Below are 15,964 nucleotides of genomic sequence, written 5' to 3'. Positions count from 1 at the left end.
ACAACTCTCTCAAATTGAGCTCTGGCGTTTTAGACATGAAGTCCTTGCCCACGCCTATGGCCTGAATGGTATTGCCTAGGTTTTCTTGTAGGATTTTAATGACACCGCATGTTCTCACTCATAGGTGGGAATTGAACAATGAGAACTCATGGACACAGGAAGGGGAACATCACATTCCGGGTACTGTTGTGGGGTGGGGGGTGGGGGGGGGCGGGGACAGCATTAGGAGATATACCTAATGCTAAATGACGAGCTAATGGGTGCAGGAAATCAACATGGCACATGGATACATATGTAACAAACCTGCACATTGTGCACATGTACCCTAAAACCTAAAGTATAATAAAAAAAAAAAAAAAGAAAATCAAATTGAGCTCTGGCCCAGTTTGTCTTGCGTTCTGCTACTGGGCGATAGTTGCTAATTTGCACAGAGAACTTACTGTGTACCTGGCCCTGGGCCAAGTGCTTGACATGCCTTGTCTCCATCTTTGCAGCAAGTATATCTAGTACCATTCTTACCCCTATTACAGGAAATTCAAGGATCAGAGCTCAAGAAACTAGTTTACAGGCACATAGATAATAGGTTTGATCTTGAGCAAAGACCTTGACTTCTTGGTGTCCATGTCCCCACCTGTAAAGCAGGCATGTGCTCCTTTCCCAGCCTCCTCACAAATCTGTGATGTTAGTCACTTCTGTCCTCCCCGCCCCCACTACAAGGAACTAGATCCAAAGAAAGGGTTATATTCTATATCTCAACCTTCCTTGTCTTTTATTTTCCCTTAGGGCTCTCTAAGGCACATTGGCCACCAACTTAATCAAATCTTCTCTTTTCCTAGGGAGAGGGAAATCTCTTGTTCTGTTTTGTCTAAGCTCTACTATTGGCCTAGGTTGTTGGTTATCATCACGCTTTGTCTCACAAAATATTTTAAATCTCAATTCAACTACAGTCAATTCTTGTTATTCACGGTAGTTATGTTATATAACCGGCATCCCCCAACCCCTGGGCCACAGACCGGTACCAGTCCATGGCCTGTTAGGAACCAGGCTGCATTAGCAAGAGGTGAGCTGCAGATGAAGGAGCATTATCAGCTGAGTTCCACCTCCTGTCAGATCAGCGGTGGCATTACATTCTCATAGAAGCAGGAACCCTATTGTGAACTGCGCGTGTGAGGGATCTAGGTTGCATGTTCCTTATAAGAATCTAATGCCAGATGATCTGAGGGACAGTGGGACAGTTTCATCCCAAAACCATGTCCCCCACCCCAGGTCTGTAGAAAAATTGTCTTTCTCGAAACTGGTCACTGGTGCCAAAAAGGTTGGGGACTGCTATTGTATATAGTCTCCATGAATGTTGAATTATCTAATTTGGAACCATTTCTCATAAGAGAAATAGAAGGTTAGGTTCCTTTGAGCCTCTCACAAACTTTTATGAACTGATCAGTATGTACCCTTCTTTTATGTGTTTCTGATTAAAGACACCTTATTTAGTATATATTGTTGATTCACTAACATTGAGCTTATGGCCAACAGCACTGTAACTTATGCCTGAATGAAGCTAATCTACAGCATTTTCTGTAAAAGCTACATCACAACTTATTGTGCTTAGAAACACTAGACAGCACCTCAGCACTTTGCTTGCAAGCCATAACACAAAAGCACAAAAATGTAAAAAAAAAATAATAATAAAGGCACGAAATAGTCCATGGAGAGGACATTTGTTTCCAGTAAAGAGCTGAAACAAGAAAGACGGAGCATCACCTTGTTCATCTTAAGCTGGGAATGTATGCGTTGATTGACTGAAATTTTTTGCCACTCTATGCGTGTCCACTAATGACCATGTATTTATTTTGGGATTACAAAGAAATTTTAGGGATATTAACCCCTTGCCTGTTATAAGTTGAAGAGTTTTTGTTTTTTTCATTTTTACTTTTACTTTGTATTTTTACTGAATTTATATGTATAATAAAGTTTATCATAGTCTTTTTCCTTATTGCTTTAGATTTTGAGTCAGAATTAGCAAAGCTTCTGTACTCACAAGTGATAGTAGAATATACCTGTATTTTTTTTCCTAGTACTTTTATGCTTTTTTACATTTAAATATCTGATCAATTTGGAATTTAAGTTGCGGTATGGTGTTAGGAATGAGTATAGTTTTACTGTTTTCCATATTGCTCAACCAGTATCTCAACATTTGTTAAATGCTTATATTTTCCCCAACTGATTTGATGTGCTGCCTTTATCAGTCCTAAATTTTCATATATCATTCGGCCTACTCATGTACCAATATCAAATGCTTTTAATTATAGAGGCTTTAGAGTATGTTTTAGTGTCTGATAAGGCCAGCAGTTGCCCCCATACCACCTCGTTTTTTTTTCCCCCAGAGATTTCCTGGCTGTTCTTCCTTACTTGCTCTTCATGTACTTGTCATTTCAAGTCAATTTGCATATCAAATATCAGAGCTTTTCATTTGGCTTTTTATGGCTATTTTCTAACACCATAGACATTTTTAATTAGAACATTTTTAGTGTTCTATGAAATTGAGAAGTATTCCTCCTGACTCAGTGCAAGTGATATATGACTGTCCCACTTAAGCTTGAGAAGCAGGGTTCTATTAGGTTCAGTCTCCTTAAGTAAGGTATGGTCCAGGTTACTCACATCCCCGTGTTTCTCTTGTGCTAATAATCAGTGAAGTCCCCACCTGTGCCACTATGTCATATGTGTGGTCAAATGCTTTCCCTTGCATATTTTTTATGGTGAGAACACTTAAGATCTACTCTTAGTGATTTCCAAGAATACAGTATGTTATTATTAACTATTGTCACCATGTTGTACGATAAATCTTTTGAATTTATTTCTCCTAACTGAAACTTTGTATCCTTCAAATAACGTCTCCCCAACTCCCTCTCCCCAAGCCCTTGGTAACCACCTTTCTACTCTGCTTCTATTAGTTCAACTTTTTTAGATTAAACATATAAGTGAGATCGTATGGTAGTTGTTTTTCTGTGCTGGGCTTATTTCACTTACTGTCTTCCAAGTTTATCCATGTTACAAATGACAGGAATTGCTTCTTTTTAAATGCTGAATGGTATTCCATTGTGTGTATATATATACCACAATTTCTTTAACCATTCATCTATTGACAGATACTTAGGTTGATTACATATCTTGACTGTTGTGAATTTTGCTACAATGAATATGGACATGCATATCTCTACATACTGATTTCATTTTCCTTGAATATATAGCCAGTAGTGGGATCGATGGATTATGTGGTAGTTTTAGTTTTTATTGTTTCAGGAACCTCCCTACTGTATTCCATAATAGTTGTACTAATTTACCTTCCAATCAACAGTGTGCAAGAGTTCCCTTTTCTTCAGATCTTTGCCAAAATTTATGTTGCATCTTTTTGATAATAGTCATTCTAACAGATGTGAGTTGATATCTCATTGTGGTTTTGATTTGTATCTCTCTGTTGTTAGTGTACAGTGATGTTGAGCATTTTTTCATGAACCTCTGGACCATGGGTATGTCCTCTTTTGAGAAATGTCTATTCAGTTGTTTGGCTCATTTTTAAATCTGGTTGTTTTCTTACTATTGAGTTGAGTTCTTTATATATTTTGTATATTAATCCTTTATCATATGCCCAGTTTTCAAATACATTTTCCCATTCCATAGATTGTCTCATAACTCTGTTGATTGTTTCTTTTGCTGTGTAATAGCTTGTTTGTTTGATGTAATCTGATTTATTTTTGCTTTTGTTGCTTGTGCTTTGGGGTCATATCCAAAAAATCATTGACTAAACCAATGTCATGGAGATTTTCCCATATGTCTTCTTCTAGTAGTAGATTTACAGTTTCAGTCTTATATTTATGTCTTTAATCTATTTGGAATTGAGTTTTATATATTGGGTGACATTGGAGTCTAATTTCATTATTTCTGCATGTTAATATTCAATTTTCCAATGCCATTTATTGAAGAGATTGTCCTTTCCCTATTATGTGTTTTTGGCATCTTTGTCAAAAATCAATTGGCCGTAAATGCACGGATTTATTTCTGGGCTCTCTGTTCTGTTTCGTAGGTCTGTTTTTATGTCAATACCAAACAGTTTTGATTACTATAGTTTTGTGGTGTATTTTGAAGTCAAGTAGTGTGATGCCTCCATATTTGTTCTTTTTGCTCAAGATTACTTTGGCTATTTGGAGTCTTTGTGGTTCATTACCAATTTGAAGATTGTTTTCTCTCTGTAAAAAATGTCATTGGAATTTTGATAGGAATTGCATTGAATCTGTATATTTCTTTAGTTAGTATGGACATTTTAACATTAATTTTTTCAATCCATGAACATAGGATGTCTTTCCATTTATTTATGTCTTCAATTTCTTTCATTAATAGTTTGTAGTTTTCAGTGTACAGGTCTTCCATCTTGTTGGTTAAATTTATTTCTAAGTATTTTTTTGTAACTATTGCAAATGGGATTGTTTTATTGCTCTCTTTGGATAGTTTGTTGTTAGTGTATAGACATGCAACTAATTATGTGTATTTGTTTCTTGTATTCTGCAACTTTACTGGATTTGTCAGTTTTAACAGTGTTTTGGTGAATTCTTTAAGGTTTTCTATATATAATATTATGTCATCGGCAGACAGAGACATTTAATTTTTTTCTTTCCAGTTTGGATGCCTTTTATTTCTTTCTCTTGCCTAACTGCTCTGGCTAGGACTCTAGTACTATTTTGAATAGAAGTGACAGTAATGGCTTCTTTGTCTTGTTCCTGATCTTAAAGGAAAAGCTTTCAATTTTACATTGTTGCCTATGTTAGCTGTGGGTTTGTCATATATGGTCTTTGTTGCATTGAGTTACTTTTATTGCATACTTAATTTATTGAGAGTTTTTATTATCATATTAGGATGTTGAATTTTTTCAAACGCTTTGACTTTTGAAATGATAATATGATTTTTGTTCTTCATTCTTTAATTAGTAGACTTGCGTATGTTGAAGCATCCTCGCATCTCTGGGATAAATTTCACTTAATCTTGGTGAATAATCCTTTTGATGTGCTGTTGAACTTTGTTTGCAAGCATTTTGTTGAGGATTTTTGTGTCCTATATTCATCAGGGATGCTGACCTATAATTTTCTTTTCCTGTAGTATCCCTGTCTGGCTTGGGTATCAGGGTAAGGCTAGCCTTCTAAAAATGAGTTGTAATTATTCCCTCTTCTTCAGTTTTTTTTGGAAGAGTTTGAGAAGGATTGGTATTAGTTCTTCTTTAAATGTTTGGTAGAGTTCAGTAGTTAAGTCATCAGGCCCTGGGCTTTTCTCTAATGGGAGACTTTTAATTACTGATTCAATTTCCTTTCTTGTTACTGGTCTGTTCAGAATTTCTGTTTCTTCATGATTCGCTCTTAGTAGGTTGTATGTCTCTAGAAGTTTATCCATTTCTTCTAGATTATTCAATTTGTTGGCATATAATTGTCCATAGTAGTCTGTCATGATCCTTTGTATTTCTGTAGTATTCATTGTAATGTCTTTTCTTTCATTTCAAACCTTGAGTATTCTCTTTTTTTCTTACTCTAGCTAAAAGTTTATTGATTACCACCTCTCAGTTTCATTGATCTTTTCTGTTGTTTATATGGTCTCTCTGTCATTTATTTATGATTTGGCCTTTATTATTTCCTTCCTTCTAACTTTGGGCTTAGTTTGTTCTTTTGTTTCTATTTTGTTGATGTATGATGTTAGTTTATTTATTTGAAATCTTCTTTTTTGATGTAGGCTTTTATTGCTGTAAATTTTCCTCTTAGAACCGCTTTTGTTTCATATCCTTCAAGCTTCGGTGTATTATGTGCTCATTTTCATTTGTCTCAAGATAATTTTTATTCTTCCATTTAATTTATTCTTTGGTTGCTCAGGGGCATGTTGTTTAATTTCTAAGTGTGAATTCACCTGTTGTTGACTTTTAGTATTATACTATTGTGGTTGGAAAATATATTTCATATGATTTAGATCTTCTTAAACTTAAGACTTGTGTTATATATAGTCTATCCTGGAAAATGTTTTATGTGTGCTTGAGAAGAATGTATATTCTGCTGCTCTTAGGTGGAATGTTCTATATATGTCTGTACCATTTGCTCTAAAATGTAGTTTAAGTCCATGTTTCTTTCTTAATCTTCTGTCTGGATATCTGTCCATTGTTGAAAGTGGAGCCTTGAAGTCCCCTGCTGTTATTAAGAGTTTATCCTTTCAGATCTATTAATATTTTTTATGTATGTAGGTGCTCCAATGTTGGATGCATATGTGTTTATAATTGTTATAGCCTCCTGATGAATTGAACCTCTCATCCTTATATAATGATGTTTTTTGTTTCTTCATTTTTTGTTTGCGGTTTTTGACTAAAAGTCTTTTTTATCAATAAAAGTATAGTTACCCTGCTCTCTTTTTATTTCTGTTTGCATAGATAATTTTTCCTTCCCTTCACTTTCATTTTGTATGTGTCTTTAAAGGTGAAATGAGTCTCTTGTAGGCAGTATATAGTTGAGTCCTTTTTTTTTATTATTCATCCAGTCATTTTTTTTAAGAGATGAAGTCTCACTGCATTGACCAGGCTGGAGTCCAGCAGCATGATCATAGCTCATTGTAGTCTCAAACTCCTGGGCTCAAGTGATCCTCCTGCCTCAGCCTCCTGACTAGCTAGGACTACAGGTGTGCACCACCATGCCCAGCTTATGTTTCTTGATTTGATAATGTAATCCATTTATAATCAAGGTAATTATTGATAAGGACTTTTTAGAAGGAAAGAAGTTTATTCATTTATTCTATGTTATTCCACTTCTGAATAAAAAATATTCAAATAAATACATTCGAATAAATTTATGTATTTATTTCCCTTTACTCTCACACTACTCAGCACTTCTGACACCAAATGCATGAGGGTATTTCCTTACACATGAAGCAATTCTCCCATGGACACCAGCCGAGTATCCTATAATTCAATTCAGTTCTGACAGAAGCTACCTGGAGGTAGGATCAGATCCTACAGGTTAAGGGCTCAGTCCCACAAGACTGCTCCCCACTTTAGATGTCAGTCAGAAGTAGTAGGTTGTCACCTATACTTCTGACCAACTGGCTGTAAATCGGGACCCCCACTACCCCCTCCTTGGGTTTGATTAACTTGCTAGAGTGGCTCATAGAGCTCAGGAAGCACTTTACTTACATGTGCCAGTTTATTAATAAATGAAATAATAAAGGATACAGACGAACAGCCAGATAAAGACATAAATAGTGTAAAGTCTAGAAGAGTCCCAAGCATAAGAGCTTTTGTCCCTGTGGAGTTGGGGTATACCACCCTCTCAGCATATGGAAGTGTTTACCAACCAGTAAGCTCTCTAAACCCTGTAGTTCTTGAAGTTTTATGAAGGCTTCATCACATAGGCATGATTGATTAATTAACTCAATTTGTAGCTCCTCTCTTCTCTCTGGAGAATGTAGGATGGGGCTGAAAGCTACAAGCTATATTCATGGCTTGATTTTTCTGGTGACCAGCCCCCACCCAGGAGCCCACCAAGAATTGCCTCATTAGAAAAAAAGATGCTCCTATCCCCGAGTAATTCCAAGGGATTTAGGAGCCCTGTGTCGAATGCTCCTATCACTCAGGAAATAACAAAGGTCATAGGGGCTTTGTGTCAGGAACTGGTGCCAAGACCAAATATTAGAACAAAAGATTCTCCTGGCACTCCTATCACTCAGTAAATTATAAGGAGTTTTGTGCAATGACTAGGAGAAGGGTCTAATACATATTTCTTATTATTTTACAGACTTAACTACTGTCACTTTGTTAATTGTTTCATGGTTGTTTTGTAAATCCTTTGTTTCTTTCTTCCTCTCTTGCTGCCTTCCTTTGTGATCAGGTGACTTCCTCTAGTGGCATACATTGATTCCTTATTTTTTTTTTTTTACTTTTGTGGATCTACTATAGTGTTTTGCTTTGTGTTTACTGTGAGGCTTACATAAAGCAACTTATAAAAGCCTTTTTTCAAGCTGATAACAACTTAACTTTGATTACAAAACAAACCTTTACAATTTTACTCCACTTCTCTATATTTTAAATTTTTGATGTTACAGTTTACATCTTTTATACTGTGTATCCTTTAACAAATTACCATAGCTCTTATTATTTTAACAGTTTTATATTTTAACCTCCATACTAAAGATAAAGGTGATTTACATACCACCATTATAGTGTTAGAGTATTCTGAATTTGACTATGCACTTATTTTTACCAGTAAGTTTTATGTTTTCTTGTATTAATTAGTGTTCTTTTAGCTCAGAGAACTCCCTTTAGCACTTCTTGTAAGACACACCTGGTGGTGATGAACTCCTTCAGCTTTTGTTTGCCTGGAAAAGTCTTTATCTCTTCTTTATTTCAGAAGGACAGCTTTGCTGGTTTCAGGGGTTTTTTTGGCAATTTTTTTTCCTTCAGTACTTTGAATATATCATCCCACTCTCTCTTCACCTAGGTTTCTGCTGAGAAACTGCAGCCTTATTGGAACTCCATTTTATGTTATTTGCTGCTTTTCTCTTGCTGCTTTCAGGACCCTCTCTTTGTCTTTCATTTTTAACAGTTCAATTATAATATATCATCTGTCTTGTTTCAATAGAATTTTATTGGAGGCCTTTGACCTTCCTGTACCTGGATATTTATATCTTTTCCCAGATTTGAAAACTTTTCTATTATTTATTTTTAAACTTTCTGTTCCTTTGTCTTTTTCTTAAACCCCCTATAATTCAAATATTTGCCCTTTTGTTGTTGCCCCACTAATCCCATAAGCTCTCTTCATTCCTTTTTATTATTTTTTCTCCTCTGACTATATATTTTCAAATAACTTGTCTTCAAATTCACAAATTTTTCTTCTGCTTGACCATTTCTGTTGTTGATGCCTTCTATTGCATTTTTCATTTCTTTTATTGTATTATACTTTTCAGCTCCAGAATTGTCTACTTTGTTTTCTTGTTTTTAAATAATTTCAATTTCTATTAAATTTCTCATTTTGGTCATTTATTATTCTCCTGATTTTGTTGAATTGTTTCTCTGCAGTTAGCTTCCTTCATACAATTATTTGCGCTTTTTTTTTTCTCACTCTGTCACCCAGGCTGGAGCATGATTATGGCTCACTACAGCTTCAACTTCCCAGACTCAAGCAATCCTTCTACCTCAGCCTCTCAAGTAGCTGGGACCATAGACACACATCACCATGCCTAGCTAATTTTTAAATTTTTTTGTAGAAATGGGGTCTTGCCTTGTTGCCCAGGCTGGTTATACAATTGTTTGAATTCTTTGTTAGGCAGTGTATAAGTCTCTATTTCTTTAGGGTTGATCACTGGTGCATAATTTTGTTCTTTGGTGGTGTCATGTTTCTTTGATTGTTCTTCATCCTTGTTGCCATGTGTTGGTGTCTGTGAGTTTGAAGAAATAGGGACTTACTCCAATATTTGCAGACTTGCTTTGTTTGGGAAAGCCCTTTATCAGTCAACCTGTCCAGAGATTCTGAGTAGGTCATCTGATGTGGTCCATGAACAGGCGTGCTGTTGGAGTCTTCAGGCAGCCTGGCTTCATATCTGGGTCAGCAGGTGGTCAGCCTGGTAGCCGAGTGTATGGAATTGAGCCTGGAGCTTAAAACTACTGTAGTAGACCTGTTATTGGGTCTGTGGGCATGGGCCTGGAGCATGGGTTGCAAGGGTGGGTTGTTTTTCCTTTATGCAATCCTTTTGGATGTAACTCTGTACTTTCTTAGGATTTCATCCCCCAAATTGTTATCATCCTCCTGAATTATTCCCTGAGGGACCAGACTGATGTGATTAATAGTTTCTATTATATGGTTAAAAGAGGCTTTTGATGGAATCTAATTGTGGCTTGCCATCTATCCAAAGCAGCACAATTGACCCAAGAGACTCAGCTGAGAAACCATCATTAGAATAGTAAGTTAGTTCAGTTAGGTCACAAAATGAATGTCAGTCATTTTTATATAGAGGCAATTAGGAAATATAATGGAAACAGAAATTCTGTCACTGTGAAAAAATAAATATAAAATGTCTAAAAGCTATAAAACTTGACAGGACTGTAGAACTTAAAGAAAAACACTGAAACTCTACAAGAAGACCTAATTAAGATTAATTTTTAATAAATAGCCAAATGGTGCTTCTATTTGGGATAGCCCTGTGTAACCCAGTTGATCCCAAATCTCCTAGATTTATAGGCTCAGTTATTTTTGATAACTGAATAAGGTGAACCTGTTCCATGTATTATGGGAAGTCTGTCACTTTTTCAAAAATCTTTAAGAATTTCCAGAGACTATTGAAGGGCTTATGATCAATATATTAAACCACAACTGTTTCTCTGTTCTCTATTTATTGATCATTTATTTATTCATTCATTCATTATTTATTTACTAAGCATTTATTGAATGCCTATCACATTTAAACACTCCATAGATACCCACTAACCATTGCTGTAGCTCCTAAGGCTGCTGCCTCTGACTGCTCCTGGGTCGCCCTTGACTTGAGACATGGTCTCTTCTCTTTCATTGCCCCTGTCAAGCATCACTAATACAAGGCTGTTTTGTGTCAGACTTTTACTGAGGTTTTGACAATACTAGTGGTGGATGAGCATTGTGGAAAAGGAATACAGATGTAGCATATTGATATGGTTTGGCTGTGTTCCCACCGAAATCTCATCTTAAATTGTAGCTCCCATAATTCCCACATGTTGTGGGAAGGGGGACTCAGTGGAAAACAATTGAATCATGGGGGTGGTTTTCCCTATACTGTTCTCATGGTAGTGGATGCTTTTATAAGGGGAAATCCCTTTTGCTTGGCTCTTTTCTCTCTTGCCTGCTGCCATGTAAGATGTGCTTTTTGCCTTCCACCATGATTGTGAGTCCTCCCCAGCTGTGTGGAATGGTCCTACAAAGCTATCTCTGGTATACGCCAGTCTTGGGTACGTCTTTATCAGCAGCATGAAAACAGACTAATACATATATATTGTATATGTGCATAAAACAAGAAGCAATGAAACATTAAATATTAGACATCTTAACTTTCATGGGGCATCTCCTGTGGGGAATTTCTCACTTTATCCTTCATCCTTAGGTCCCACCTGCTACTATTTTTTGGAGTTGCCTCTCCTGTCTCAGTATTTCTTGTGTATCATCTCCTCAGCCTCTCTAATTTCTAGACCCTTTAACTCCTTTTTCCTAGCCATAGCCTCTGGAAACTCAAACCTCCTAATTTTTTTTTTTTTTGAGACGGAGTACTGCTCTGCCACCTAGGCTGGAGTGCAATGGCACGATCTTGGCCCACTGCAATCTCCACTTCCTGGGTTCAAGCAATTCTCCTGCCTCGGCCTCCTGAGTAGCTGGGACTACAGGTGCGTGCCACCATGCCCGGCTAATTTTTTGTATTTTTAGTAGAGATAGGGTTTCATCATGTTAGCCAGGATGGTCTCGATCTCCTGACCTCATGATCCACCCACCTTGGTCTCCCAAAGTGCTGGGATTACAGGCATGAGCCACCGCGCCCAGCCCCTAATTAATTTTTGTGTAATGTAGAGCACTTCATCTCCTTCTTTTTCTTCCTCATACAAATCACACTGGTGGTGGGGGACGAATTTGCCTAACCAAAAAAGTCATTGAGCTGTTGTACCCCCCTCCCCCAAAAAAGAGCACTTCCCAGCCCCTGAAAGGAATTCTTCTGATTTCCAGAGCAATAAGTTTTGGAATACTTATGTTCTTCCTCACTCCAGCTGGATTTTGATGAGATCAAGTTAGTCTCTCCCAAATTAATAAAGCAAATAGAAGGCAATTCTGACTATAATCCCAATGTACCTTTTCTGGATTTTAATATAGTGATCTTAAAGTCAATTTTGGAGGGGGGTGAAAAAGCAATCTCAAGTAATAAATCTTTTTAAAAAGAATAATAATAGAGAACTCACTGTACCAGTGGTTTAATTTAAACACTTATTGTTCTAGTTGAAGAATGAGCAAACAGAAAAATATAAAACTTAATACAAAGTCCAGAAACAGATTGTTGATGAAAAAACCAAACTCCATAAAATATTTGAAGAGATTTCTTCCATGACCTGTGACACAGTCTTAGGAGGTCCTGAGAACATGTGCCCAAGGTGGTTGGGTTACAACCTGGTTTTATAAGTTTTATAAGACATCAATCAATACATGTGAGGTATACATTGTTTCAGTCTAGAAAGGTGAGACAACTCAAAGCAAGGGCTTACAGGTCATAGGTGTATTCAAAGATTTTCTGGTTGGCAGTTTGTTGAAGGAGTTATTAATATTATTTGAAGACCTGGAATCAGTAGAAAGGAGTGTCTGGGTTAAGATAATGGGTGGTGGAAACCAAGATTCTCATTATGCACATAAAATGGCTGCCCTTAGAGGTAATAGATGGCAAATGTTTCCTATTCAGGCATTTAAAAGGTGCTAGACTCTCAGCTAATCTTTCCAGGATCAGAAAAAGACCTGGAAAGGCAAGGGGATTCTCTACAGTATGTAAATTTCCTCTACAAGAGATAGCTTTGTAGGACCATTTAAAATATGTCAAAGAAATATATTTTTGAGTAAAATACTTTGATATTTTTCAGGGCCTGCTATCTGTCATGTGATGCTAAACTAGAGTCAGGTTGGAATTTGGTATCTTGTTACTACAAACAATCTGTTCTGTGAGTTCTAAGATCACTTTTTTAATGTTAATGCTGGTCCGTTTTGCCTCAAATCCAAAGGGAAGAAAGTATAATGAGGCATGTCTGGCCCCCACTTCCCATCATGGCCTAAGCTAGTTTTTCAGGTTTCTTTGGAATTCCCTTGGCTGAGAGGAGGGAGCCATTCAGTCAGTTGGGGTGCTTAGAATTTTATTTTTGGTTTATAATATCTAAGAATAAGAAAGTATTTATAATATAATAAATGAAATAAAAAATACTGGAAGTGTAGGCCGGGTGCGGTGGCTCACGCTTGTAATCCCAGCACTTTGGGAAGCCGAGGCGGGTGGATCACGAGGTCAGGAGATCGAGACCACGGTGAAACCCCGTCTCTACTAAAAATACAAAAAAATTAGCCGGGCTTGGTGGCGGGTGCCTGTAGTCCCAGCCACTCAGAGAGGCTGAGGCAGGAGAATGGCATGAACCCAGGAGGCAGAGCTTGCAGTGAGCCGAGATCGCGCCACTGCACTCCAGCCTGGGTGACAGAGCAAGACTCCATCTCAAAAAAAAAAAAAAAAAAAAAAAATACTGTATTATTTGTTTTCATCTAAAAAAACATACCCAAACTGGCAATTAAAAAAAAAAGGTTTAAGGACTTACATTACAATCATGGTGGGAGGCAAGGGAGGAGCAAGTCACATCTTATGTGGATGGTGGCAGGCAAAGAGAGAGAGCTTGTGCAGGGAAACTCCCATTTTTAAAACCATCAGATCTTGTGAGATTTATTCACTATCATGAGAACAGCATGGGAAAGACCTACCCCCATGATTCAATTACCTGCCACCAGGTCCTTCCCACAACATGTGGGAATTCTAGATGAGATTTGGGTGGGGACATGGCCAAACGATATCAGGAAGAATATATGGGCAAGTATTTATATAATCTTGGACTAAGGAAGGCCTTTCTAACCATGGTAGAGTGTCTGTGAGGTAGGTAGAATTCTTATTAAAAAAACACTTGAAAACCTAGAATGTTATATAACATTGATGAGCCTTAAAAACATTATGCTGAGGCCAGGCGTGGTGGCTCACACCTGTAATCCCAGCACTTTGGGAGGCTGAGATGGGCAGATCATGAGGTCAGGAGATCAAGACCATCCTGGCCAACATGGTGAAACCCTGTCTCTACTAAGAATAGAAAAATTAGCTGGATGTGGTGGTGCATGCCTATAATCCCAGCTTCTCAGGAGGCTGAGGCACGAGAATTGCTTGAACCCAAGAGGTGGGGGTTGCAGTGAGCTAAGATCGCGCCACTGCACTCCAGCCTGGCGACAGAGTGAGACTCCATCTCAAAAAATAAAATAAAATAAAAACATTATGCTGAGTGGAAGAGTCAGACACATATGATTCTGTTTATATAAAATGTCCAGAATAGCCAAATCCATAGAGACAATAGATTAATGGTTGCCAAAGGAGGGGAAATTGGGGAGTGACTTATAGTAAACATGGTGATTTCATTTTTGAGTGATGAAAACATTCTGGAATTAGGTAGTGGTGATGGTTGGACAACTTTTGAATATATTCCCAATCACTGAATTGTATACCTTTAAAGGCTGAATTTTATATATGAGTTATATCTCAGTAAAAAATAAGTAAAGATAGTTCTACTTGGGATGTCATGAGAAAACAAAAAACCTGGCATGCTAGTAGAGAATTGTTAAAGAATGTAAATTTTAAAAATTTTATATGCAAATGACCAATAAACATAAAATGCAAATTAAAACATTGAGACCAAATATTTGCCTCTCGGCAGAGATGAAATTGTTAATTTCTTCCTTGGGTAGAGTGTAGTCTAATGGTTATTCTAATATACTAGTATTGGTGAGGAGCAATTTGGTGATATATTTATTTCAAAAAGCCTTAATTTATGTCCTTCCATAATGTGTTTGCATTTCTAGGAATTTATCTTAAAGAAACACAATTTGCCATGTAAAATAAAATTGTAAAGTATTAGTAATAACACAAAGCTATTTCTGCTGCTAAGGAGAAAAATTAAATTAAAAATTAAATATAAAATGAAACAGACCAATAGAAGTGCACATTCAAAAGGCTAAAGAGATACACTCTAAAATGTGAGCAGTGATCACCTCTTATTTGTGGGGTTATGGATAATATATATTTTCTTGTTTATTTTTATCTGTATTTTCTGTTTACTTTTTCTAAATAGTCCATGCCAGAAGTATCCTTGTAATCAGAAAATAATAGAAAATTTATATAAAATAATACAGTTTCAAGCGTGGCGAAGCTTTCTGGCTTGTTTTTTGTTTGTTTTCTTTGGGTGTTTGCTTGTTTTGTGAGCACCTTAGCAGAAATGAGATGAGAAAAGAAATTTTTTGTTTCTCCTATGATTACAGAGATTCATGAGAGATTCATAAAAAGTCTTCAATTCTGAACCCAGATTCTCACTAGCTACCCCTATGAGCTTCCTTCAGTGGGGTGTATAGTTTCAGGGTTTGACCAGTTGATTAGTTGGTAATTTTATAATGTACACCATTGTAAATTAAACTGTGGTGTATTTATCCCGAGATTTTTTCTCTCCAAAATTGGGTAAGTTAGGCATTACAACCAAGATCCTATTGAGTGGAGTTATTTCTGATTTTTAAATTATGTTCCTCAGATGTAACAATTTTCTTCTCCCAATTTCCTAGACAGAATCATGAATAAACTGGAGGATAAGCAGGACCAGATGATACCATGAAGAGAAGTTTACAGGCCCTCTATTGCCAACTGTTAAGTAAGTTGACACTGTATTTCTTCTTCCCTAAAATATACGAATGTTATTATATGCTGGGTGCCCACAACTTACTTTTTGGATGGAGACCAGGGTTGGATCGGTGAAGGAGGACAGTAAAGTTTCACTCTGCTTCATCTAGATGAAGTGTCAAGCATTAAGTCATTCTAAGATCTCTGTTTTAATGTTAATGCTGGTCAGTTTTTCCTAAATTCCAAAGGGAAGTTGTAACATCAGTTATAGTTACAACTCAGACATCAGTTATAATTTAAACTCCATTATAATAATTCTAAATTGATGTGTTAAGCATAGTTAATTTGGGAATGAGTGTCCAAAAACATTATTGCCTTTGGTTTAGTGTTCTTCCAGGATGACCTGCTGTAGATTCCTCATGAAGAGGAAATGGTAGGTTGTATTTTCTGTATTTTAACGCATAGAACCTGTTGCCATACAGCCTTTGGCTTAAAATGTTATGCA

The 15,964-nt window shown here is 36.7% G+C and overlaps 1 protein-coding gene across 6 annotated transcripts in view; it reads left to right on the top strand.

The window, feature by feature from the left end:
- Positions 1-15,964, top strand: part of TMEM108 (transmembrane protein 108) — a 371,331-nt gene that overhangs the window by 180,651 nt on the left and 174,716 nt on the right. For 3 of the 6 annotated variants that reach the window (XM_032144306.2, XM_058433325.1, XM_058433326.1), the window contains one exon: positions 15,409-15,490. In XM_032144306.2, coding sequence (XP_032000197.1) covers positions 15,451-15,490 — 40 coding nt within the window. In that variant the 5' untranslated portion in view covers positions 15,409-15,450. Of the gene's footprint in view, positions 1-15,404; positions 15,491-15,964 lie in introns of all 6 variants that reach the window. The other 3 variants (XM_032144304.2, XM_032144307.2, XM_058433324.1) reach the window with 1 other exon arrangement.

The sequence above is a fragment of the Hylobates moloch genome, unplaced genomic scaffold, assembly GCF_009828535.3.
Source record: "Hylobates moloch isolate HMO894 unplaced genomic scaffold, HMol_V3 SCAFFOLD_22, whole genome shotgun sequence".
NCBI classification, from domain to species: Eukaryota; Metazoa; Chordata; class Mammalia; order Primates; family Hylobatidae; genus Hylobates; species Hylobates moloch.
This window is presented reverse-complemented; position numbering and strand designations above follow the sequence as displayed.